Source organism: Macrosteles quadrilineatus, unplaced genomic scaffold (assembly GCF_028750875.1).
Source record: "Macrosteles quadrilineatus isolate MER2022 unplaced genomic scaffold, UCM_ALF_1.0 Scaffold_3__2_contigs__length_128488019, whole genome shotgun sequence".
Classification (NCBI taxonomy): domain Eukaryota; kingdom Metazoa; phylum Arthropoda; class Insecta; order Hemiptera; family Cicadellidae; genus Macrosteles; species Macrosteles quadrilineatus.
The window spans coordinates 128,075,602-128,103,342 of record NW_026542596.1 but is presented as its reverse complement, the minus strand read 5'-3'; the positions used below and the strand labels follow the sequence as shown (position 1 = coordinate 128,103,342).

The 27,741-nt window shown below is 35.7% G+C and overlaps 2 protein-coding genes across 4 annotated transcripts in view; both read left to right on the top strand.

Moving 5' to 3' along the window:
• LOC128989559 (uncharacterized) overlaps window positions 1-677 on the top strand; it is a 33,824-nt gene extending 33,147 nt beyond the window's left edge. Inside the window, exon 25 of the mRNA XM_054411459.1 lies at window positions 468-677. Coding sequence (XP_054267434.1) covers window positions 468-628 — 161 coding nt within the window. The 3' untranslated portion in view covers window positions 629-677. The remainder of the gene's footprint in view (window positions 1-467) is intronic.
• Window positions 678-6,139: 5,462 nt separating this feature from the next.
• LOC128988584 (zinc finger protein OZF-like) lies at window positions 6,140-26,833 on the top strand. 3 transcript variants are annotated; one of them, XM_054409990.1, is made up of 11 exons: window positions 6,140-6,228; window positions 7,983-8,022; window positions 8,481-8,587; window positions 9,226-9,372; window positions 10,142-10,179; window positions 10,839-11,002; window positions 11,817-12,013; window positions 13,231-13,317; window positions 14,502-14,585; window positions 21,888-22,132; window positions 26,036-26,833. In XM_054409990.1, exons 2-11 carry the CDS (start codon window positions 7,992-7,994, stop codon window positions 26,343-26,345), a joined length of 1,410 nt encoding a protein of 469 aa, XP_054265965.1. In that variant the 5' UTR covers window positions 6,140-6,228; window positions 7,983-7,991; the 3' UTR covers window positions 26,346-26,833. The 3 variants fall into 3 exon arrangements, with proteins under 3 accessions (XP_054265965.1, XP_054265964.1, XP_054265966.1); XM_054409989.1 differs by lacking the exon at window positions 6,140-6,228 and adding an exon at window positions 6,353-6,851; XM_054409991.1 differs by lacking the exons at window positions 6,140-6,228; window positions 26,036-26,833 and adding exons at window positions 6,354-6,851; window positions 24,131-24,244.
• Window positions 26,834-27,741: the final 908 nt, after the last annotated feature.

Below are 27,741 nucleotides of genomic sequence, written 5' to 3'. Positions count from 1 at the left end.
TGAAGTTTGTTCGCTGCGCTCACTCACCTTTTGGTTTCAAATTAGCTGTTGTCAAGTATTAAAAAAAAATAATAGTGCTGCACACTGTTGGTAATCCTTGTAACTTTAATGCTATTGAACATCATAGAACGGAACCAACTTGTTTAGTTGAAACAGCTGTTAAGATTCATTAATTCCATTTAAATATGAGTACTAATTAGGTTAACATGGGAAACTCCAGAGCCACTGGGGCGGAGCCCGAGAGTCCGATCAGAATAAAAACCACTTAGTTTTCCTATTTAATGCCTAAAGAATCAGTGTACCTAATTTCAGCCTCCTAGGTAAGTGGGAAGTGGGAGAATTAGTGATGAGTGAGTGAGTGAGTCAGTCAGTCAGTCAGTCAGTGAGTCAGTGAGGGCTTTGCCTTTTATATATATATAGATTCTCCTCAATAAATGATTTTCCTAACAGTGCTATTTCATATTTAGAGAGTGATGACATGGACGGCAGTTCTTTGGATAAAAAGAAGAAAAAGAAGAAACGCAAATTGATGGGAATCAATCGTAGAGTTCGAAAAGTCATAGCAACTGTTGTTGCCACGTCGCAGAAGCCTGAGAATGAACAGAGTAGCCTGAACACCAAGCGATAAATCACTCATGCCTTATGTTGTTGAATAAAAAATTTACACTTGCTTTTTATGAAGTCTTTGATAATTATTTCCTTTCTGAAGTAACTCCCTCAAAGCCGTGTAACCTGAGTTCTATAGTCCTCGCCACCCTAACTTGAGGCAGCCCAAGGCCGCAATAGATAAACGGCGTGCGGCCTTGGGCTGCCTCAAGTTAGGGTGGCGAGGACTATAGAAGGAATTCTTGGGACTCTAGGAATGACGTTTGAAGTTGGAGCTCAAACTGTACCTTGAAGGAAAGAATATGTTAACATGTAACTTTATATACAATTTTTGCCACCTCAGGTTCAAGAACTTGTATTACATTAAACTACCTGTTGCTTTTGTTGGCTCTGTTCTTGAGTAAGATGTTAGTATGTCACTCTATGCATTTCCATAGGGTTTCTACCTTTCACGGAAATCAATGAAACATAAAAGTAACTGATTTTACTTGGGGGTCTCGGAAGTTACTGAAAAGAGTGAAAAGTAATAAGTTAGGAAAAACTCAAATTTCCATTAACTAGCCTGGATTTTTCATACAATATTAATATCCTCAAAATTGTCAAATTAAATAGGTATCATTAATTTTAATGAGTACTTACTACTTTCCGTGTCCGGAAATCAGACTTCGCTTTTCCAAAAATTAGCTACCGATATGGCTTTGTCATTCGCATGTAAAAGATCATCTAATGTGCAAGACTGGTCTAGGTGTGGGCAGATCAGCAGATGGCCAGGATCCTGAACAGCACCACACACGCACAAGATGTTTTCTTCGTCTGGTAAGAGACCCCATTTCTGCATGTTTGTCTTGCATTTTGGTCCTCGACCCTAATTCAATTTAGGGTCTTCCACACCGTGTAATTAAGGCCTCCACCAGGAGCCAGTTCCTCCCTGGCTGGTATGGGAGGGTTAGTCAACGTGGCCTCCCACATTGCCACCCGATTGCTTGAGAGTGATCCATCCAGGACTCGTGTCCGTGATAAAAAGCTCTTTCTGGACCGAAGCCGTCGCTCTGCAGGTTGGTGGCCGTGTAATGGGTGACGAGAGTCTGTCTCTTGCTTAGTCCTTTCTGCGTCGGCAGCGACATCACGTCGGATTGATGGAGGGAGCCGACACACTGAGCGCTAAAGCTGAGGTTCTGAGGACATTAGGGTTTAGCACCCCAGAATCTGCTGGTGAGCTTCCTGATGATATTATTCCTCGCTAAGACTTTACCTCTTGTCGCAATACAATGCACCTTAAATGTCAGTGTACGGTCCAGTATGACACAAAGATATTTGGGTGTAGGACAATGCTGAAGACGGTCTCCCCGCCACCTCACATTCAACTCACGGCCTGCTTCTCTATTGTTTAGGTGAAAGGCACAAACTTGGGTCTTAGCAGGGTTCGGCTTGAGGTGATTTGCGTCATAGTACTGGGAAAGTTCATTTAGAGTCATAGTCAGCTTCTGTTCCACCTCTTCAAAACTCCTACCTTGTGCCGCCACCGCCGTACCATCGGCATATATATACTGACGTGTAGCGTTTGGCAACGGTTGGTCGTTAGTGTAAATGTTATAAAGAGCTGGGGCTAAGACGTTACCCTGAGGCGATTTTCTGGAACAAAAGATCATTCCACAACAGGCAGGCTTTCGATCAGGCAAGTCTTGTTGTGGCCAAGTTTTAAACCTGACCCAGCACATTGAGGATGGGTTTGAGAGGAAACAGATCACGGGTGTCGCTTTTGTAGATTTAACAGCTGCCTACGATACCGTAAACCATCGAAGACTCTTGGGAAAAGTGTACAGTATTACCAAAGACTATCAGCTGACTTCAATGATAGGCACTTTTCTTCATAACAGGCGGTTTTCGTGTCCCTTAAAGGCATTTTAATGAGTACTTAGGTTTAGTAGTCAAAAAATATTATTTGAGGGTAGGCCTAGTAGTAAAAAAATATTTTTTGAGGGTAGTAGTCAAAAAATATTTTTTGACTACTACCCTCTGTAGTGTATTCCAACTTAGGTTGGGCGTTTGTGTATTGTTAGTTGTAATGTGTTAGTTAAGTTTTTTTCACCTGAGGACGGGATCAGATTCCAGATCCCGAAACGTTGTGTATTGTTTTTTACATTCGTGTTGGAAAATGTCCGCAATAAACCTTTGAACAACATTAACTCACTATCACCAACAATGAACTTGAAACATATAGAATTGTGTTACAAATATATCCATAAACAAGCTAACTATAAAAACAGTTTATACTTATTCTCCATGGAATAACTTGGGGTTTCTAATTTACAACTTAATACAATTTTCTACCCAGCCTTTAACTGTAAAATAATACATAAATATACTAAAATTGTTGATTTTTTTTAGCTCTACAAAATGCTCTAGAGTAAAGTGGGGAAATTTGAGTTGTTCAAGGGTAAAAAATGAGAAAAATTCATTATCACCCCATAAAACCCTGTTCACATATAGGCCTAGTCTGATCATGCTGGTTTGGTAACTTGTTAAAATAAACACGTTTTCATTTCACGTTTGTATCCTACCAAACGTAATTGAAATAGAATAATTTTTTACTCAATGAGTTATATTTTGCAAACGGACACACACATAAATAGACTTTATTTTGAATGGATATTGTGTTGGGTCTCTGTGGATATCAAAACAAAAACGAACAAGTAAATTGGTCCCAGGTCAAGGTCTTACCATGAGACCTACAAGGGTATAGCTTATTCCCTCAAAGTATGGGAAATTTGCTAAAACATTCTCCCATTAGCCTGACTGGCAATTGAACCCAAAGTATAAATTATAGGCCCATGATTAGTAAAGATCCTACAATATGTTATTAACTTTGTTTAAGTACTTTTTTATATAGGGGGTATTTTTTTATGGTATTTTAATAGGGTGAGCGGAGGCAGTATAACTAAATTAATTATGGTGAATGACTCTTTTCATAAATTTTACAAAGTTGGGGCATTTACTGTCAAAGGTTGGGGGCTGTGCCATAGCAATAGCCTGACAAAATGCAATAACACTTATTATTTTATAATAAAATATAAATATAATTATTTTATACTAAGGGATTTTAATAGCTTAGGATAAAATAAATAAAATTTTCCAAGTTTGATCATAAAATCTAACTAAAAGCAAGCAATTTAAACTACAACGGTTTACTTATTCTCTCAAAGAATAATAACACGAAGATTTTAAATTAAAATAATTTTTAGGAAATTTATTTGTAACTAATAACTGTACAAAAACATTTCAATGCACTTCAATACACTAAGTTATTTTTTAAGCTCTTCAAACTGGTTTAGAGAGAAATATTTGGAAATATTATGTTTTAAAGGTCAAAAATGAGAAAACCCAATTTTTAATCCATAAAACTGGACATAAGATAAGACTCTGTTCCATAACACCCCAGATACTATGAATTAGTACTTTTATTAGTACCCACATGCCAAAAATCAAAATCGTACTACTGGTGGGGGTTGGGGTCCATGGTGAAAGTCCAGCATTGGGTGGGGTCTGTAGCTGTAGCTCTGTACACGGCCACACACACACACAGATCGAAGCAGACATATACCACTTTTTTGGTGCATGGGGACCCAAACGGATATCCACACAAAACTCAAACTCAAAAATGTTGACGAAAACAACACTTTCTCCATATACTAGGCCTATGTATACGGGGAGAAAATAGAGAAATTTCCATAGGTATAATTATTAACTGATTATAACATAGACTAACGACTAACAGAATGAAGATATATAATCAATGGTAAGTTATTATGTCAAACGTTGATAACGATAACGATCAGTTTTTTTCGATTCACTAATCAAGCTACAATGTAATCATGCTCATTTCATTATTGATTACCTATCCTAATGTCGGATTACACCGAAATCAATATTGGTGGCAATTATTTGCCACTTATAAATATCAGTTTCCAATTCCAGATTTTAAAATAGTAAGTTAATATTGTATAAAATATTGATTAAATGGAAGCAATACTTCTACTCTACATTAAGAAAAATAACCGATATGGTTAATGGACTAATGGTTATGGTTGTCAATTATTGATAATACAGTCCAACCTCAGTATAACGAATCTGAAGGGACCGAACTGAATATTCGTTATATCAAGGATTTCGTTAAAATGAGGTTCGTTATATAGAGGTTAGGTTTGCAGGAATTTCGCTAAGTCGAGGTTCAGAACCAGTGTCGGTCAATATAGGCCGGGATTTGACCTCATTAAAACACAATTAAAGTAGCATAGGCTACAATACTTTACAGTACAGTGTTCATTGTACAGTAGAACCTTCTGTATTCAATAGTCAATGGTAGAACCTAAATTATCCGGCATAATAAAGGTGAGGGATCTTGAATATTGCGCAATCATGACAATGGCATTTGCCTTGGTACAGGTTAAAAACTTTAAGTTTAAAATCACAGCTTGTTCTAACCCTCCTAAAGACTAGTCAAACACTACATTGCGTGCGTAGTCATAAACCATGTAAAGAACAAAACAAAACAGTAGAAAGTTGTGTAAGCTACTGCTCGCGATAGGCCAGTACGCTACCGTAGGCTACAGTACTGATTTATCATAACAGAGGAATGTCAATAATAATCATTAACTATAGCATTGGTGTTGCTAGTTGAAACAAATCGTATTGAAAACAATAAATTATTAGATAAGTCATTATAAAAGTGCATATTCATAGCCAACTTTAAGATAATAAAAACACTCGTAAATTAAGGAATATTAAAATAACGATGTTGCTATTCTTTCTCTTTGCTTTTGTTTTTATATTCTTTCTTAGATTTCTCTTTATCCAAAAATTGTACAATTCACCATATTTACTTATCACCCAATCACAGCTTACTACAGATTACGTCGTCATCAGTCCTCAGTGAATGAAATCAGTTCTCAGTTGCAACATTGCGTGCGCAGCGACAGCAGACAGAGAGATGTGTAAAACGGAGCAGACGAATGTTAGCGCAAGCGATGACGTCACCTTTCCATTTCATTTTATAAAGAAACAGATTTTCCAAAAACAATACTGGGGTGGGGGATTTGTTATATCAAGGGAAAGACGTAGACGATTCGTTATTCAGAGGTTAAATTCGCAATGTAGAGGTTCTGACAATGATAAATTCGTTATATTGAGGTGTCTTATTTTAGCCGAAATCACGAAAAATTCGTTAAATCAAGGTCATTGTTATGGTTTGTTCGTTATGTAGAGGTAAAATATACATAGTCTCTTATGGAGAGTTCTAGGGGATTAAAAAAAAATCGTTATATCAAGGAATTCGTTATATTGAGGTTCGTTATATCAAGGTTAGACTGTAATGATAATTGACTGTCGGACTCGGAGCCGGAGGTCGGAGGGTTAGCTTCAAAAAAAGGGCGGCAAGAAAAAGCGCAATCCGTGTCGGCGTATGTTGTTTGCCGTCTCCATCTTGCAAATGGCGATTGGCGGAGGTGGATTTGCCCTGGATCTGCGTGACAAGTTAGATTTTATGGTGCAAACTCCTATCTATTATGTGTCTTTACTAATCATCTACTTTCTAAAAGAAAATCGTAGAGCATCAATAATTAATTGGTGAGTAATACTTTTACGGTCTCAATGTCTAGAAAATAGTTTCTCTGTGTACTATAGTCAAAGAGTACTTAACTGAAATCCCTAATGCTCCATGTCCATAGACCAAAGAGAAGTACGTGTTTCACTTTATTTCTTTCTACTGGTATTTCCTTTCCTTATTAATTTAAAATGGTTATAAGTTAAACCAAAATTAAGTTACACGATTTTCTTTTCATGAGTATTATTTTAGGTCCCATTTCCTTTTTACTTGAACTCAAATTTAGTTCTCAAGGTCATTCAAAAATAAATTGTCTGTCACACTCACAATTATTAATTAATTGTTAAGAGAAACGTTATATTTTTACCGTGGAAAACAATAGGTTATTTTGTTCAATTTTCATCCTACCCTAAGTTTAATGTTTCTTTGAGTTTAATGTTCAAAGGTAGCATATTTTTGTTAAAGCTTAAGTTAACTTATATGGCCAAATTAGCCCCAACTGAATACAATGAAGTTAAATATTCCACATTGATACTGCAAATTCAATTGATAAGAAAAAAGGTGCTAGGCCTAACTTACCCTATAAGGAAATATAAGGCCTTCCAGCAAAGTTTGCCACAGGACATGTTTAAATTTTATCATTTAGGTAAATACTAGAGAGTAGAGGTTAACTTAGGCCTAATACAACCAAACTAGGCTAGGTCCAGTAATAGTAAAGGTCCTAACAATAATTTCAAGAGAGTATGTGTAAGCCTAAGGCCCAGTTCACACGAGCAACATACCTAGCCGACTAGGCTGTGACTAGGTAGGCCTAAGCCAGACTGGGTAGCGGACCACAGGATCAAATGGAGCGTAGGGCGACGACTAGCGAGCCGCGTTCGAGCTTGGTGTCGGGCCCCGCTTCCCAGTCACTCGTGGCAGCTACCCAGTTTAGCGGTGTAGCAGTACCGTAGCCTTACCTATGGGAGCGTTCACACGAGCGATCGAGTAGTCGCACTGCAGCTCGCATTCTTCCCTTTGTTCTCATTGTGCACCAGTGATGGATCCGAGTAGTTTTGATATCGATATTTTCATCTAGTCCGTGGGCATATTGCTAGTGTGAACCGGTGTATCCTGTGTTAACTTAACGCTACCTAAATTAGTCGGGCTTACCTAGTCACAGTCTAGTCAGCTAGGTATGTCACTCGTGTGAACCCCTTCGTGTGAGAGTTAGAACTTAGGAAAGATTAAAATATTATTAAGTCAGGCCTTAAATTTCCTGAAGTGAAACTCTTGTGGATGTATAAATATAGGTATTGATGTTTTGGACTGCAAAATCATTTTTTGGCCTGCAAAATGATATTTTGATTCTGTTTAGGCGGGAGAAACCTAAAGGTCCTAACTTAATACAGGTTTTAATGATTTAGGGTATTAAGTGTGCGCTCTAATCCTGACACGCAACCGAATGCAAGGTTTTGCAAGATTACTGTTTTCACCTGCTACATTGAAGGTAGAAGTTAAGGTCTCATATTAAAGAGGATAAAATTTTCTATAGTTCTGCGTTTCATTATTTTATTTATTTTTAATACACACCTCATTTCATTTAGTTCATTTTTTTTTCGTCTTTTTACGCCAGTGGCTTTTTTTACGCTTTGAAAGGGAACAGTCCAAACCCTTGGGTTTTAGTTTGATGTTTTAGTCTGATGTTTTAACCAAAACATCAGATTTTAACTAAAAATCAGATTTTAACTAAAAAATCATGTTAGTTCTGTTTTTATTCATTCACTTTATTTTGCAGATCCTTATAATGGAATGTAAGGCAGAACCGGGCTGTTTTGGTAAGTTTTAGCTATAGTCATAAATTACTAAAACAATATTTTAAAATTCAGCTTGACTACAGAAATATGTAAACTTAACTTAGGATTTTTTTTAATTGTACCTATCCTACAAAAAAAATTACATTTTCATCAATTTTGTATCCAAGAATATCAATTATAGGGATTTTAGATTCTTTCAAGTAAGTTACTGACGGCATAAAAATTAATTGGTGTGATGCGCCTGCTAAAATTTACATTGCCAAACAGAAATAGAGCCTAGCCTGAATGATCTCATGAGTATTTGATTGAACATGCAGAATTTGGATGGCATGCAAAGTCGGACAACAGAAGATTTAAATGACCTAATTATGGCTCTCTACTGTTTTTGTTTTTAAAAGTATTTCCACTTTATTATATTATACAACCAATTGTACAAGTTTTGAGATACTAATAAAAAATGTGCCTGTTTTATTTTTCAGACAACTTTTGTAGGATATGCAGCTGCCAAAATGAAAAAGGGAAACTTACCTACATTTTTGAAAATGATTATTTGTTGGAGAAAATCACTTCATTTCTACCTATAACTGTAAGGATGGTACAGTAGCTACATTTTATGTGGCGTGGACTAATATAACCTAGTTAAAAGTAGAATTTAGAAATAGAACAACACTGTAGCTTAGTAAAGATGGCGATAGGTTCTTTGAAGACTGGATGATGTCAATCCCTACTTTTGACTATAGTTTGAGAAGACTGAGATGGAATGTTGAGAAGAAAAGGTCAGGTTTACAACATCCACTATGGTTTATAATAAAACTGAAGCATGAACTGGAGCGGCAAGCAGCTTTTTGGCAAAAGTCAGAAACCTTGAGCATCGCTCATATTGTACCGAGCCTATGCCTGCCACAAAACGCTAGCATGTTGAATTTAGATTTTTCCACAAGAACTTTTTTGATCCTCTAAAGTGGAGCATTTAAATATGTGATAACATTTTATTCTACACCTTCCTAATTGTGATTTTTGAATATTTTCTTAGAGTAAACATAAACAGACAACATGTAGGTTCACTACACAGTATTTTACTATGATGGTAAATTTGGCTTTAGTTGAAACAGTGGTTGATTTTTCATTTAGTAAATGTGTTGGCCTTTGTTTTTAAGTGGAACAATTATCTTAAGAATACTAATGGCTGTTAATTTTTAGAAACTTATCAGATGATTTTTTCAGATCCACCAAAACGATGAATTGCCTCATCATGTATGTGGGAAATGCCTAAATGGAATTGAAAGCTGTTTTGATCTCATTAAAAGAGCCCAGTCTTCTGAAAAGTTCTTTTTCAATCGTCTGAAGAATGCAGTAGATGTAAAAATAAAGGTATCTTGATTGTAGATTTCCGGTTTGGACCAGACAATGTTGGATTTTTGGAAAATGAAGCTTACAGAAAACCTTATTTTACAAACTTTACCATACTTTGGAAGAATATATTAAATCTGGCAAACAATTTGTACAGTAGCCTATTATGTAAGCGTCCAGCCGTTCTGGTGGGACCAGAAATAATATAATTAGGTGGTCTTTTATCAGTACATTGATTAGATTACTGTGACAGTGAACTTAAGTTTTTTATTGTTTACAAACTGAGCTTTACTTAAGTCACAGAGCTCCTTTCCTCCCTGGCTTGTGTTTTTACGCCAGTGACTTTTTTTACATTTTGAAGTCTTGGGGTATTTAAACGATGAATTTTCAAGAATAACCTAACGTAAAGATTTTCTAGGTGCCTAAAAAACGTGACATTAGTATTTTTGATTTTGAATCAGTCAATTTAAACCAAACTAAACTACATTCACTGTAGTAGGCAAGAACTGGCTGGTTTAATAAAGTCATTTGATTTAATTGACTTTGTGTTTTAAAGTCGAATGGTATGGCTTCCATCTATAGTTCTCAAGCGGCAACGATGTAATTTGCACTCTTAATAGCCACCTATTTTGCAATAATTTTTTTTAACCAAAGAAAAATATATCAAAGATACCATAATTTAAATTTTTGCCCTTTACAGATTGACTATGATTTCACTTTTTTCATTATCAAATTAAATTCATTAAATTGTACAAAAATTGATATTTATGTGTAAAAAATGTTTTTACAGACCGAAGAAGGGATTGAAGAGTATCCTACAGAAAATAAGTAAGTTTTAATTGTAAAAGGGTGCCTAAAGTTTGTTTTTATTAACCTCCCATTAATCATACATAGTTATGTAAACTATAGACAACAGGTTTAAATCTTATCAGGAGAACACTACCTTACATTTTTTTGACACAGTTTTGGCCTGTTTTCTTACAAAAATTACCAAAGTGTAGAAACACAAACAAAATCAAATTGAACCATTTAAAGCCATCTTTGGTTCTACTGCACCGTGCTTTCCAGCACAATTCGTTTGTGCAAGTCACTTTTTAAAACAGAGTATTTGTCTTATTGTGTGAGATTATAATTATTACTGTAATTTGAATTTAATCACAACCAAGTATACTAATCAGCTAATTATTTTAAATTTGCGGTTCTCTCTTAATTTTTATTCAACCTCTCTGATTCAAGAATGTGGTGGAAAAGACACTACGGTTACCTATAAGAAATGCTGTGGACAAGCTTTTTTAAAAGGCTTAAAGTTAATTGTTAAAAAAGTTCATTATACGTTCTCTTTGTACTTGTAGTAAATTAATTTCTAGATTCACTTTGATTTCAAATTAGGCGATATTAAATTAGGTTATTGCTAAAACAGTACTTTGTGTTTAACATTGTTTATGCCCAAGGAAAGGATCTTTTGTATTTACCTGTTTGTGTTGTAGTGGATCTCGAAGCATAGAGCTGGACGGGACTTTCAGTTGCGACCTGTGTGACGCTAGGCTGCCAGATGCGGAGGAACTGGATAAACACATACAAAACAACCACATTAATGCTCAAGCGCCTCCAAACACAGAGTTTACCATTCGCAAGATCTGCTCCTTGTGTGGTGAGTTTGTTGTTGAAGGCTTTAGCTTAGTCGTTCTCCTGTTACCCCAGCAATCTTCAAATCTCTGAACTTTCACCACACTCAATGGAACATCCTAAAGCTATTCTCGGTCTTAATTTCTGTAATAATTTATTAAGAGGATTATAGACCTATTTTTAACCATTGATAGTAAACATAAACTATGGCTGTAACATAGGTGAGATGATTATCACTTTGTTGCTAAGATGTAGCTGATAGGGTTCTAAATTGTTTGGTTATTGGCTTTTTTCTGTGGAAAATCTGTGATGGACACTTCTAGTCTTGTAATTAGTACTTGAAACTTACATCAGAGCTTTAATCTACAAACTGGTTTATGCCACAAATAAATAAATAAATTGAATTGAATACCGCCAAATCAACAGCTAGTTTATTTTTGGTAATTCCACAACCCTGCAGTTTAGACCTTATTTAACTTTTTGATGGTTCGATACCGGACTCAGCCGGCTTTTAGCAAGGGGTACTGACTAAATCAAACAGCTGATCTAAGTCACTAAAACAAAGCTACACGGATCATCTCACTCCAATCTACAACCACATACTTCACTCATTTTTTAATTGAAATACACACCGAGGGGGTGTCTCCATATCAATAATGGATTGATTAAACTGCGGCTCCTTTTCCTCAAAGCTATGCTTTATTTGTTTTATTGGATTTAAAAAATCCTGGTAACAATCACACTTTGAATTGAACCGGCGACAAAGTATCAAACTGTTATTCATGATATTATAAACCTCTATAACTTATTCACCCAGCTAGTTATAACTTCTGTCGTAGGTGAGCTGTTTGAGTCGGATGAGATATACATGCTACATAAGTGTGAGAGTACGCCTAGCTGTCCTCAATGCAACAAGACCATGTCTACCAAGTGTCTGCTCAACCGTCACATCAATAACTTTTGCAAACAACTCTTCTTCTGTCCCCACTGCTATAAGAAATTCACGTCGAAACTTCCATTCATGAAGCATATGCAGGTAGGCATTGACAAAGTACAGTAGAACCTCGCTAATGTTATAAATGTGAAAGTTAAGATGTTTGTAAGTATGTCACGTGGTCAATCAAGTAAAAACTACAGGTCCAATTGAGCTGAAACTTTGCATGAATAGAGCCAAGAGACCATACATGGACATAGGCCTATTTTTTAAACCCTCCACAGGCTTTCAAAGTTGCCATGTTAGTCTTCAGAATCCCTTGATATTAAAGTTATCATATGGTTGTGTGCGCCCGTACCCGATCGGGAACGCTTGGCAATGCCTTTCGTATATCTTTGTTTTTGCTCTAGCATCTGTCGAAGGCGAACCTATACCACCTTAGCGTGTAGTGTGTGACTTGCTTTTTGTTGTGGTGTAGGTTGGTAGTAAATTTCCCTGTAAAAGCCCCCTCTGGGAAGCTCAACTTGTTGTCCCGTCTTTCTACCTCCAATTGGCAATACAATCATAATGGCACCGGCTATGTTCCAAGCAGTGCTGCTATCTGTGGGTGTTTTAGCAAACTATGCCGGCTCTCGTCGTAAAGCAGGACATCACCGCATGTTATTTTGCTATTTGTCAGACTGACACTTGAAAGCCAATCACATGGCAATCGGGTTCTTTTGACACTGCGGGCTGTGCCGCACTGGGCCATTCGATGTGCTGCAGGGAACGTGTTAAATATGTTTTTGTTTATGTTTTATTCACATTGAGGTAATTTGTGTAGGCTATTGTTTAATAAGGAGGGTGAGTTTCAATGACGAAAGGGAAAAAGGTTTTGTAGAATTGTTCTATTTGTTTTCTATCAAATTTGTATGATAATCTACAAATAAAGATACTTGCTCTAGAAAGTACAATTTTAAGTAAGCACATCTTTCCAAATAAAATCACACAGTTAGGTGCATTATTTTCAAACATGAATCCAGCCACCTAGAACCTATACACCCACTGAAGTAGGTATCTTCGGGATTTGTAACCTCTTAGTCTTACATGCATAAAAAAAAAGATAATTTTACTAAACTAAATTTAGTGGTACGGTTAATTGTTTATTCTTAAATCAATTTATATGTAACTGTTTCATACCTAGCACATCTAAAGAACCCTCTTTTGATGCAAATCGCATCAGGCATAGTAGATGTAAAAGTAGAGTTTTATTATTTTCTGCAGATTATTGTTGATTAGATAAAAGAAACTTACTTTGACATTGTCTTATGTTTTTGCAGGCTCACTCCGGATTGAAAATAGAAAATGATTGTTTGGCTTGTGAGCAGAAGGTCCACGGAAATGGGGAAGCCACAGAGCACACTTGTGTAAGTCTTTTGTTCATTATTAATTACTATTACAATTTGTATAATAATGAGCTAAGGCGGCAGAATAATACTGACATGTTTTAATATATTGGTTACTTATGTACTTTACATACTCAGATTTGTGATATATGATTCTGCTCAATGTTTGTTGTTACTTTGTGGTCGTATTTATCGTTCTCTTTTCCATCCCTATGGATCGGGAAGGCCACACTTAGTTTCCCTCTCCATTTTGTTTAATGACGCGACATTGTCAGCACTGAAAGTATCCCCGCAGCTCGGGCCAGCCACTCTTAGAATATATCTACTTTAGAGCTTATAGTTCTTATATATATTGGAGCGGCCTCTAGACGCAATTCCTGTTTAGCTCGGCTGGCTACTCCATAGTGGCCCCCTTTTCCTCTTCAAAATATTTAGCATTGTAATTTTGTTTTTGTTTCTCTCTGCTTGGGAGGTGCTGTGCTCCCTCAACAATCATCGGAACTATCTGGAGACAACAACAAGCGTTTGTTTTTATGAACTTATAACAATATTATCCTGCTTTTCCTTAGTGAGTCATTTTTAAAGCCTTTTAATTTTTAATAAATTGATATTTATGATTTCAAATAGCCTTAAATAGAGACCTATCATCCGATACTATATGGGATTTATTACAAGGATGCAAAATACTACCCCACGGAAAACCACCTCACCCCCCGATGAAACGTGACGTCAGGAAATCTGCCAACTAACCAATATTGGAGCCGTGTCCCCGACTGGAATACTCCCTCCCTAGCAAAATGTGATGCTATGTATTAAAGATAATTTCATAAATACCTAATAATTATCATTGCAAATTTAATTCGAGTAATTCCGTTTGATAACAGAAAAGTCTTGGGGAATATAAAATTTTGAAATGTTACATCAAGTTTGGTTGGTTAGGTTAGGTTAGCTGTTTGACCACAAAATTTTTGTGTCCGTGACTGGAAAACTGCCCCCCCCCCACCCGGTCTCTAAAAAAACACAATTTAACACTAGGTGATGGCCGTGGAGAGGGTCGTAAAACACATAATACTGTATTAGATAGTTGGAACTCTCCTGTACTACTTCTAACAATGAGAGCAATACTGTGTTTAACATTTCTTTCATCAGCTGTTTCTTACGTCGTACAGCTGTTTAAAATTTCATATGTCGTAATTTTGTTTCAGGACAAAGGATTTAGTAACAGCTCGGCTGGGAAAAGGTATAAGTGCTACATATGTGGACAAGCTTACAAGCGCCAGATAAACTTGGTAAGTGTGGAAAATTATTTCTTGAATTTATAATGTTTACTAATATTTTGTTGTGGTTTACGCATCTCAGTGAACTTCCTCTATAGGGAAGAAGCTATTACCATACGCTGCATGGTAAGACCTAGACCCGGGACCAACTTAATTACTTTTCCATTTTGTTGTCCACATAGGCCAAAAAGGATATTCATTCAAATTTTAGTTTTTAATATGTATGTGAGTGAGTGTGTCCGTGAACGCGACAAGTAGAAGAATTTTGGTCTAATTTAGATTAAATTTGGCATGAACGTGTAGGGTAAACTTGAATGAGTTTGCAAACCACCATGATCGGATTAAGGGGATGAGGTTTTAAGCAGTAAAAGTAATTTTTTTTTTCCATTTTTGACCCCTTCAAAGTAAAATATTTTGAAATTTCTTTCTAAACTTTTATGTAGAGCTGAAAAAAACAAATAATTTAATATATTGAATCGTAGTTGTAGTCTGTATGGAGAAAGTTCCAAAAAACTATAAATTTAATATTCTCATGTTATTTCTATGGAGAATACATTTAAAATGTTGCAGTTTCCTTGTTTACAGGTATATTTTTATCAAACTTGGCAAATTAGTTCTAGGCCTACTATATCATTTATTTACTAATATTTGGTCAAAAAACACTTTTTACCTTCCCCGTGGCATCAAACATAAGTCTTCGTAAGATCTAATGTTATTGCAATGGGGAAATACTATATCTTGTTTATGAAATTGAAAATATTGTAGTAAAATCCAATTAGACAAACTGAAATTCCCTTTATCTGCAGATTTTCTGTGGTGGGGTTGTTGGCCAGTAATTAATTGCTAATATTAATCTAAATGAGATTGGCCTTTGATATTTAGGACAGTTAATTAACATTGGTTTTATAAAATATAAGATTATTTTGTCTCTTCGATAAATTTATCAAGATTAATCAAGTAGTATTGTTTCTGTTAAGGATTTTGTTAAGAGAGGTTAATCTACAAGGACTAAGCAAGTAAATTTTTGTGCAGTTTTATTTCAACACCTGGCTCAGGGCTGGACTTACCTATGGGCGAAGGGGGCGAGTGCCCGGGGCCCCCGGGCCAAGGGGGAGGGGCCCCCTTGCACAGTAGTTTTTATTAATAACTTCAAATTTTTTAATGTTTTTTTTTTTAATTAATCAGACATTTACCAAATGGCCTTCTTTGGAACAGCTATATTTTTATTTTTGTTATCCTGTATTTAAGGTTATTGTTAGGTGCATTTTAAGGCATTTCTAGGAATGAAATTCTTGACCCTAAGGGACTTTTCCTCAGAGTTGTACTGGGGCCCACGCTTAGGTCTGGTTTACACGAGCATGTGCTAGGCTGTGACGGACAAGTTACAGTTTCAATGAAGCCGCTCGCCCGAACGTACGGCCGCGGCGAATGAGTTGAAGGGGGCCCCACGCTTGGGACAAAAATAGAATAAATATGAAAACCTCTTGTCTGACGTAGAACATAGCTTATAAAATTGTGTTGTGTTAAATTGAGATTCACTGGAGTTCAAATACTTTAAAAAATAAAAACATTGCTCCACGTATGTTTTATTAAATGTTATTCTTTTCTTTTACCGCTAAGTATATACCAATCAGGATTTTAAGGGGTAGAAGTATATTATCCGTTCAATTTAAAGGTTTTGTAAAATAGTACTTAATTAAGTTATGCGTCAGAATTTTGATCTCCAATTTAGTCATTGGAGTCAAAATCATACAGCGCCAGTAAGATTTTTAAAATCTATATAGGCACTTTACAACAACTATAGTCGTCTGATGTTAACAAAAAATTACATTTATTGGGAGTGGGCGAGCGTTGTCGACTGAAATCGTAAACAAGCGATAAGCAGAAGCAGCTGCAACAATAAATGATAATGAGCTGATAATGCATCCTGTCTATTCCTGTCTGTCTCACGCACGCGCATACACACACATAAAATGCCTTATCGCCTATCCAAAACAATTTAAATCACTTTACTCCCATAGTTTGTCGTTGTCCTTTGAGACTAGTGGTCACGTCAAGTTTTAGTTTTGGTTGAAATGAAGTTTTCAAAGCTGAAGTGAGTAATGTTATATTCAATGCTATGTTTGTGTTTTATTAATCGATATTGGATCCATTTAAACATCTTTCAGTTACTCTTATATATAGTTAGCTTGTGAGCGTTTATTAGACTGTTATTGCAAGATTGCAAGATTTTTCTCGTTAATAAAAAACTCAAAACTTGAAAGTCCTCAATGGTAGGCTACTTTCCATGCTAGGACTTTATCATATTATAAAAACGAGAATGCCATAGGTACCAAAACCATTATGAAAATAAACATAAACATAAGTCATATTTTATATCTTATGGTTTTTTTACGAAAAAAAAAACAAAATCTCTACAACCCAACAGTTGTGTTTTTGAGTTAATGAATCATAATGTTAAAAAACCTAGTTCCAAGCCTATTTTATTTGCTGTAGTAATTTACTTAGTAGTATACAAAGCTGACAAAATTTTGCCAATAAATTTCCAATAAGTTACTCGCCGTTTGGAATATATGTAATTACAACGGCTATTCAGGGTCCATGAGAATAAAATAGAGTTCATGATTATTCATATTAAAGTACGACTAACAGCTAGGGGGCCTGGGGTAGGGGTACTTAAAATAGTAAAATAGTAATGCGTTTTATCAATCAAAGATTTGCAGCTTTTTTAATTGTTTTCCAGGTCGATAAAAATCAAGTGAATTCTGGTTAGAAAGTATGATCTAAAAATGAAGCGAAGTTATCCTAGTGGTGCTCAAAAGCGTCAAAAATCTAAAAAAGAAAAAAGTTTCACTGATAATATACCAAAATTGTCATCTTCTTTAAAATTTCATGAAGTCAATCTGACAGTTTGGAAAGTGGTGTAGCTTCTACTTCTTCATTTGAACCTAACCAACATCAGAATCCATGTGACGATATAGACAGCTGCAGCTCAGCCAAATTGCAACTAATTACTGATGGAGCAAAACACGGTTTTTCAGACGCTGGCATAACTCCTAGTAAGGCATCAATTGGTTGTAAATCACCAGTAAGAGAGACAAACAACGTAGTTTTGTCATCGTCACCAAACCTACCGAAATCACGTTTGCAATTAGTTCCACCAGCACAGGGTGAGAATGAACAATCGTGTACTCATATCCAAAATGATGATCAGAACCAACTGGAGGGTGAAGATCTCCCTAGCTTGGATGTTGCAATGTGGGATAAATTTTCAAAAGCTAAACTGCAAGAATATTTCATAACAAAAGGACCCTCTTGCTGTCAAAATCTAAATGCTGGATTCAACCAATCAGCCAGAGTATACGACCAAACCGGTAAACCCCCAGAAACAAGGAAATGTAAAACTAAGTTTTTCTACAGACACCTTAAAAATGGTGATAGAGTAAAACGAGATTGGTTGTTATATTCTCCATCAAGAGGTAGAGTTTACTGTTTTGTGTGTAAACTATTTGATACTTCATCAATGTCGTCGAATCCATTCTGTTATGATGGGTTCAATGACTGGAAACATGCTGCTGATAGAATTTCGGTCCATGAAAATAGCAAAAATCACCGTAAGTGCCTTCTAACGTTTTTCAAGCGTTCTTCTGAGGCTGGAAGAATAGATACGGAGCTTCAAATCCAAATTAATAAAGAAAAAGTTTACTGGCGAAATGTATTAACAAGAATAGTTTCGGTAGTTAGGTTCCTATCTGAACGTGGACTTCCTCTAAGAGGCGACTGTGAGAAATTCGGTAATGTGAATAATGGAAACTATTTAGGTGTTCTTGAATTGTTAAGCGAATATGACCCGTTTTTAAAAGAGCATATAAATAAGTACGGAGGTACTGGAAGTGGGAAAACCTCTTACTTATTCCACAAAATCTGCGATGAGTTTATTGATGTTTTAGGGAAGCAAGTGTTACAAGAAATTATAAAGGAGGTGAAGACATCTAAGTATTACTCCTTCTCAGTAGACTCAACACCAGATGCTTCACATATGGACCAGCTAACTTTCGTTATTCGATACATGAAATCGGGTGAGCCAAAAGAAAGATTTTTGAAGTTCATTCCCATTTCTGCACATACAGCAGACCACCTCTTTCACGAAGTTACTGGACTATTAAATGCAAGTACGATACTCATTTCAGATTGCCGTGGACAGTCTTATGATAACGCCAGCAACATGAGTGGGCGTTTTAATGGCCTCCAAGCAAAGATAAAGGCAATAAATGAATTAGCCGAATTTGTACCTTGTTCAAGCCATTCATTAAACTTGGTTGGAGTTTCAGCAGCAGAGTGCAACTCAGAAGCTGCTAGAGATTTCCACTTCGTCCAGTCAATTTACGTTTTCTTTTCATCTTCTACTTCGAGATGGAGAGTTCTACTAAATAACCTTAAAGGTAAACAAAAATTTGTAAAGGCTCTGTCACACACAAGATGGTCAGCTCGAGCCGATGCGGTTTTTGCAATAAAAGATAACTACACAAATATACAATCCGCACTAAAAACGATAGCTGAAGACCTTGAACAGTCAGCAGACACAAAAATACAGGCGTCTGGATTACTGAAAACAACTGAAAACAATGGATCGTTTTGAAACAGTATTTCTTACTCATGTATGGAATGACATTCTGGCCTGGATTAATCGCGTAAGCAAAATATTGCAAAAGCCCACTCTAACTCTTGCAACCTCAGTGACACTCTTAAACTCTTTGATCAAATTCATCAACCAGAAAAGAGACAGTTTTGACAGATACCTCACATCAGCTGAAACAGCGATAGGTTTGAAGTTTGAAGATTGTAGGAAGAAGCGTACTACATAACGCAGTTCTAGGCTTGCATTTTTTGACAACCCTCAAACCCCAGAATCAATACACTCAGAAAAAGATAAACTGAAGATAGAGGTATTCTTACCAATCATTGATTCCATAAGTACACATCTCAAAGAAAGGTCATCAAAATATGACATCGTAGCAAAGAGATTTGGTTTTTTAGAAGAAATCATTACTTTGAATGCGAAAGATTTGGAAGCTGCTTGTAGCACTCTGGCAGAAAAATATAAAAACGATATCAGTAGCAATGAACTATTAGAAGAGTGCTTACATCTCAAATGCTTTTTAGCAGAGGATCAAGAATTGTAACAATTGCTCCTGAAAGCCAATAATGAAAATGAAAGTGAAGATGAAAAAGACGAAACTGACTCGAACACAGAACTGTTTAACCAGGAAGATCGCAGAGAAGAAGAAATGGATGTTGACGACCCAAACCCAATACCTGAAGTACGAAAAGAATTTGCTTTAAGCCAGGAAAATCCCTTGAAACGGACCATAGAGGAAGTTGAATTAGATTTACTACCAGCAACGTCATCACGAAAACTAAATTTAAAGACGACATATAAATATTTACTTGACAATGGACTTATCTAAGTTTTTCCTAATATTGAAATTATTTTAAGAATATTTCTAAGTATGATGGTCTCAAATGCGTCGGCCGAACGTACATTTTCCAAATTGAAACTTGTTAAAAATTATTTAAGAAACACTATGAAGCAGGAAAGATTGAACTCATTGAGCATACTCAGCATAGAAAATGACATTTTGCGGCGACTTAATTTAGAAAAGGTGATCGAGGATTTTGCAGCCAAGAAATGTAGGAAACAAGAGTTTTAATTGCCAGGCCAGCTTATCACTCGTATCAGAGTGGGAAGTGACATAAGGATAAATAGATAGAAATAACGATGTTCTAAACATTTGCCTATAATTATTATTCCATAAAAAGCAAACTCTAAACTTGTATCTTATAAAAGTATTAAAAGGTTTGTTAGTAAAATTATAGTAGGCCCTAGTAAGTAAAAAAAAGTTAAAGCCTTAAAAGTTTATGCATTATTTTTTACTTACAAAACGTGTTTGAATATATTTATAGCTTATTCCATTATATCTTTAATTAGTTTTTTCATTTAAGCTCCAAATAGAATGTTTTTACAGTAAAAACTAAATTTAAATTAAACCTTTTACAAGTGTGTGTCATTTTATTTTTATTTTATCTATAGTTTTTATTATTTGTTACAAAGGATATTTCATTTTAATGTATTGCAAAAAAATGTGTAAGGTAGGTATATTACATTTTATAAAAAATACAGTTACAACAAAAAGAAACTTTAACATGGTACAGTACAATGTAGCTATTTTTAGACCAAAAATATTACATCAAATAAGTTTATGCAAAATACAGCATACTATTCTAACAGGTTTACTTATCATTTCACCTTTACATTGCTTAATTAAAATTAGTATGCATGTAATAGGCAATATACAGGGTTAGTAAAAAGTGTGGGGACCCCCTGTTATTTTTTTAACGGCCCATACTAGAAAAACTAATCTCGGCACACCATTATGGCATGTTATGAAGTACTTTTTGGGCACAACCGCCACTTGGTGTTCATCCCAAAAATGGGGGATTTTGGGGGAAACTAAAAAGTTTCAAATACAAAGACCCATCGAGTGACCCCTCATTTTAAAGGTCCTGGTAAAAGAAAACCAACAACGCAAACTAGAGGTCTCTATCTCAGTTCAGTACAAAATAGCAGCCAATTGAAATTATCACAAGTTCCCAAACCCAAAATGGGGGATTTTGGGGAAACTCAAATATTTTAAATGATAAGCCCCATCGAGTGACCCCTCATTTTGAAGGTCATAATAAAAGAAACTAACAATGCAAACTATAGGTCTGTATCTTAACACAGTAAAATATGGCAGCCAATTGAATATAAAATTGCAAGTTATTTCCGATTTCTAAAGATTTAAGTCAGCTTCCATTTTTTACTGGATTGAGATAAAGACCTCTAGTTTGCGTTTTTGGTTTTCTTTTACCAGGACCTTCAAAATGAGGGGTCACTCGATAGGTCTTTGTGTTTGAAATTTTTGAGTTTTCCCCAAAATCCCCCATTTTGGGGATGTACACCAAGTGACGGTCATGCCCAAAAAGTACTTCATAACATGCCATAAATGTGTGCCGAGTTTAGTTTTTCTAGTAAGGGCCGTTAAAAAAATAACAGGGGGTCTCCACACTTTTTACTAACCCTGTATATTGTGTACCGTATATTCTCGTATGATCATACTGGGGGAGGGGGCCCCATTGGCAAATTTGCCCGGGGCCCCTGAAGTCCTAAGTCCGGCCCTGACCTGGATAGCCCACTCGAGTACCTATTACCCCAACCCAGAATACTCTTCATATTTACACGTGTCAAAAGGTTACGTGGTGATTTGTTTCTAGGCCAAGCATTGTCAACAACACCAGCCAAAGACAGACTGGACCTTCAAATGCTCCAAGTGTAATGATGTTTTTGAAAAAGAAAAATCTCTCCATGCTCACTATGAAAAGGTTCACAAAATGTCGAAAACATGGATCTGTCGGTATTGCGGAAAGTCTATGTCCACCAAACTGAGTGTTCAGATTCACGAGAGGATCCACACCAATGTGAAGCCTTATGTTTGTGAATGGTGCGGAAATGCCTTTAGGTGAGTAATACTGCCAATAAGTTATTGATTGACCTCTTTACTGCCGTGCATGCTGCCCCACCGCTTTCGTTTTTTTTTTGGGGGGCAAGATAAATCTCCAAAATTATGTCTATACTTTTTATTGCTCTTTGCTTAAATAAAATTTGAGTGAAAGAAGTAAGCAAAAAAATATATCAGTTTGAACTTAGATATAAAGTAAAATTATTGCCACCTTATACAAAGGAAGTGTCCTTACCTGCAAATTTGTTAAAACTTTGAGAACTGCTTGTTGTGCTGGAGTATTCATAACATCATCATAACACCTTGAGTTTATGAAAGTTAATGATAGGCCTATGTGGAATGACACATACGGAGTCCCGGTTATCCAACTAAAACCAGCCCCAACAACATTGAATAAGCAGAAAGGTCTGACAACACAAAAACAAAGAAGAAATATCTAAAAAACATCCAAGCATAAAAAACGTTTAAAATACATGTTCAATGACATAAAACTCAATAACAATTTTTATTTCAAAACCTTAATCACAAATTTAAAACTAAATAAAGTAAAAATATTTTTTCTGTAAAAATTAAATATGGTACTTTGGTATTATACCGACCACACCTAAATTGGTTTCTGTTAGGTTAGGTTATCTTCCGGTTATCTTATCATAACCTAACCTAACCTAGGTGTAGCAACCTAACCCAATTTAGGTGTGGTTGGTATAATACCTTAAACACTGTATCTTAAATACTGACAATTTAAGCAACAAACACCAAGTCACAAGACTCGGTTTTTTGTTTTTTTTTTTATTGTCTACGATGGTGGCATTTTTGCAGGAGGTATTGTAGAGAAAGTACACAAACGCTTTTAGGGAAAGCGGTCCAAACACATATATTTTGTGGATACACTGAAAATCGAACCTGACCCTCCTACACTGTTTGTAGTGACTTGGTGTGTAGGGTTAGCAGAGTACAAGAGTTTACAAACTGGGCAGTAAAAGTGTTCAAAAACAAAGAGAAAGTATATTCTAAAGTCGGCGAGTCGGTAGCTCCGTTGGTAGCGTAGAGGACTTCAGGCCCAAGGCAGCGATGTCGTGGGTTCAGATCCTGGTTACTGCCGCAAACATTTTATCAGTACAGTTCACCTTTGTACTGTACAGGCTCACCCCTTGCTTTGCTGGATACTTTCCACGCACAGATCTGTAGTCTATGTTGACGGGCAAATGCAAGGTTAAAAGAGGCCGCCAACCTCTTTAAAAAAAATATAAAAAATTGCAGGTGCCTAAAGGCTAGCCGGAAACACTGAAAGTTGGATAAGTACGACTACTGTACACTCTAATTAAGAACTATCACTCAACCTTCAAAAAATTATGGTAGTGAGTGACATATACCTTTAAAAATGCATGGCAGATGGCAGTAAAGGGGTTAAATATTTGTATTCCTCAACAAAATCATATATCTCTCAACTCTGTTCAGTTGTGATGATAATTGTAAAATAAAATTTAAAATATCTGATCAGTCCTAGAGTATCTAGTGAACTATGATTTATGTACGGTAAGAGTTATTAATCCAATATACTATCCAGACTGTTTGTATTCTCTTTTGGTATGTGTTCTCTTATTTATTTAACTATTTGAAGAATAATTATGTTCTCTGTCAAACTGTGATCTTCCTTTATGGTATTGTTATTTAGTGATTTTTGTCTTACTATTTTTTACACTATCGTACACATTACACACAAAAACATAATACCATCAAATATTCTGTACAACTAAACAACACAATAATCGGCCTAAGAACTAAAACAAATGATGGTTAAAATTTCTTTTCATAAATCCTAAAGTTATTTTAGTAAAAACTCTCCCTAAGGGTTTTTGAAAAACACTTGTAATACACCTTGAATTGTGACATTTTGATCCCATTACAACTTAGGGTAGGTAATAGATAGAGATCATAAAAGTCTATCTACATTATTCTTGCTTCTTCTAAGTGGTCAAGGTCTGGTTCGACTTTCAGGAGTATACAAGAGGGTTTTGGGAACAGTGGAAAATTGCTGTGTTGGAATGGATGGTCAAACTTGGGGACCAGATGCTGTGCACTAAACTTTTAATGAGGGGAACATTGTTATATTAACTAAAATTTATAGATGAGATATTCAGGATTGACAGGATTATTGTTATATTTGTATATTTCAATGTTTAAATTAAAAAATGATTAAATTGGGCTTATACAGTTCTTATTAATTGTAATTATTAGTTTGGTTTAAGGACTTGAGTAGACATTATTTTGTGACATTCATTAGACATATCAACCTCAGTCTCGTGTAACCATTTTTATAGAATTTCAGAGGTAAGAATGGAAAACTTAGTGGTAAAATGTAACAAAAGAGCCTTGTGGTACACTTAAAACTCAACCCCATTTTGAAAAGCTGAATTGCTGAAGAATGGAAGCAACAAACAATGATATTTTTGTATGTTTGCAGCAGTTTTGGGGTCGACCAATGATTATGTTGTAATAGGAAAGTAAATAATTTCATTATCTCTATGTCATAGTGAACGAATATAGAGATAAAGTCTTAGTCTGAGCTGTCAATTCCGTTTGACCTCTTCAAGAATTCCCTCATATTTAACAAATTTCCTTCTCATGCAACAAATTTATTTCAGTGGTCCAACATTTTCTGGCAAAATATGGCCTTGCTGTGTCTTTACTGCTGAAATGGTTTCCTTTACTTAGGTTAACTTTTTTTGTTTTTTCGTAATATTTTTGCTGTCAGAATATAAATTAAGGCCAAGTCATTCCTTTACAGTCCAAGGATATTATGTTTGAAAGATAAGATTGTTGATTCTACATTAAAGTTTAGTTGTTTTGTTATGGTAAAAATATTAAAGGCAGTTTAAATACTATTTAAATATTAATTGAGGTGTGGCTATAAAATAGTGGGATTGATTTTCTAAGAGACAAAATGCTATATTGCCGAGTCGCCTGACATTCCCCCCAATATTGTGATCAGTTCTACGAAACTAGAATGCTTGGTTTGGAAATAGGAGGAAAAATGGAAGGCCTCGTAATTGAGCAACGTAATAGTTTTCTGAAGCTCAATAAATTTTTAACAGAGACTTCTCTCTTACAGCAAATGTAGGGGGATCATTGTGTGTCATGTTCATGGGTTTTTGAGTGACATCAACAATTCAAAGCAGGGAGAGAAGATATGGAAGGAGATCCGTGCCTAGCTTTAGAAATGGATTAAAACATTGTATAAAAGGAAATCTCATCCGCCAAGATCGTTGTTTAGAGTATCTGCGCAGTTGCTGCGGAGACTGTAGAAATTCATAAATATGAATCAAGACAATAATAAGTCTTACTAATTATTTCACAAATATTAACGTTAGATAAAATGTTCTTAAATGGTGGCAAAAACCCTCAAATGTGAACTGAAGGAAATCTTTTCTGACACCTTGAAAAACTTCAAGAAAGACTGCTTTCAACACTTGATTCACTGTTACTGAGCTTCTTGGAAAAATTCACATTGTTACGTTTTTAAATTATAACATAATTGTTTAACGACTGGAAAATGTATGGTGCGACACAAACTAAGGCTATCGCCAAACTTTGTGTCATTGAACTGGCCGTAATGTGGAGGGAGCATGTCAGGCGAGACGGCAATATGGCATTTGGCCTTGAGGCTCACGTCTATTGTCTCTTGAAGACCAGTCCTGTTATTCTATAGCCACGCCTCGTATTAAAAGGTTGGGCCATGCCTTTTGTTACAAAGGGAGTCTTACTTTCACAAATAATCCTCTTCCGCATTTTAGAAAGAATAACAAAACCAAGGTGGAGACATTTAATTTGAACCTTACCTAGGCCTAGTATATAATTCCTACCAGCCCACACTCCAGAATAAAACAGTACGTTGTTTTTTAGGTCGAAAGCAAATCTTATTCAACATCATGCTAAGCATACTGGGGTTCGCAAACACACGTGTCCTGTTTGTGGCAAGATGTTTTCTCGTACGTTTTTCCTTAAGACACATATGAGAACGCACACGGGCGAGAGGCCGTATCAGTGCGATGTGTGCGAACAGAGATTCACGCAAGTGGGAGATATGCGGAGGCATCGGAGGAGGCACGAGGCGCAGTCACAGGCGCGACAACCACCGCCACAACCAGCGCAGGTGCAACCCACGGTCATCATTGTTAGGAGAGGCTCACCTGGGGATAGAATCTTCCTATAGTCACATACAGTGCCACCGTCACAGACAATGCAGACAACAAATGTACGAGAAGTGTGAATGTGTTTTATCAGAGCTGGAGGCTGAATCCACTGTGCGTCAACTGAAAGGGTGTTCAGGGGTTTTAGGAGAAAAGTAGTTCACTTTTAGCTTAAGTGGATGATTCTCAGAAAGTCAATAGGAAACTACATAATCTGAAATTTAAACACATTTAATGACTTTTAATTTTTAAATTTAAAAATAAAACTAATGAATAACACTGTGTGTTTTAATACTTTAACGTTTTTACTGTAATGTAGTGTTTGGGTCATTTTAATATGTTTTTATTTTTTATATTTACCTGATTTTAATGTTTCAAAAAGAGTTTTATGAATGCGAAGATGCTTTGTAGTTTTATAGTTGCTTATGCGAGATATTCCTCCTGAAATTACTTGATTGTATTACATATATTTATTTCATTCTGGATAGTATACTGGATGAATACTTCTTATTTAAAATATAAATTATGCTAAGTAAACAAAGTTTTTTTTTACTTCCTTATTAGTTCTCTTATTTCCACTGTTTTGGTATTTAAGATTGCAAGTCATTCATAATATGAAACATAATTACTAAATTTGTACAGCAAAAGCCAAAGCCAAATAAATGCAAACATCCATCAAATACTGGCAAATAAATTACCGGTACATAGTTTTGTTCACCAAAAGGCTCTAGGTCATGATTTCATTTTTAGAATAAAGGGATACAAACTACAGTAGACTCCCTCTTATCCGGGCTCCTCGGGACCGAGGCCAGTCCGGATAACGGGTTTTTTGGTTAAGCCGACGTCCCCAAAAACTCGTTAAAACGGACCGTATACGGTGATATTCGACTTAAATTTGGGAGAGCATTGTATTTAGACATGTGATTACTGCTCTCAAATCTTTCCCATGAAAACAGTCGTTTCAGTACCGGACATTTCCTGCCGATCTAGTCCGGTTAAACCAATGTGCTGATAAAAATTGTCCGGTTAAAGAGATGTCATTTCCATTGAGTGTAGTCCGGTTAAACCGATGTCCGGTTAAAAGGTGTTTGGATAAGAGGGAGTCTACTGTACCTTACTTTAGAAAACTCAAGGTAGGCCAAAAGAAAAGAAAAAAATTAAAATGTATAATATTTTGTCTCCTGTGACAAAAGTCAAGTGTGGAAAAAGAGAGAATGTGACAATAGATCATTGAGTGTTCAGAAGCCTGCAGTGCTCTAGTCACTGCAGAGATTTAATAATAGTTAACTTTTTTATATTATTGAGTGAAATCTTTCATAACAGTTTTCTCAGTTGAATAGTATACGAGCAATTTTTATTTATTGATCATATACACAGTATGCAAATAGTGTTTCTTGTTTCTTAATCTATTTCAGTAAA

Coding starts and splice junctions, on each gene's coding strand:
- LOC128988584 (XM_054409990.1), top strand. CDS start 7,992: ATGGAATGTAAGGCAGAACCGGGCTGTTTTG. Junction 12,014..13,230: donor CATTCATGAAGCATATGCAG/GTAGGCATTGAC, acceptor ATGTTTTTGCAG/GCTCACTCCGGATTGAAAAT. Junction 22,133..26,035: donor TGGTGCGGAAATGCCTTTAG/GTGAGTAATACT, acceptor GTTGTTTTTTAG/GTCGAAAGCAAATCTTATTC.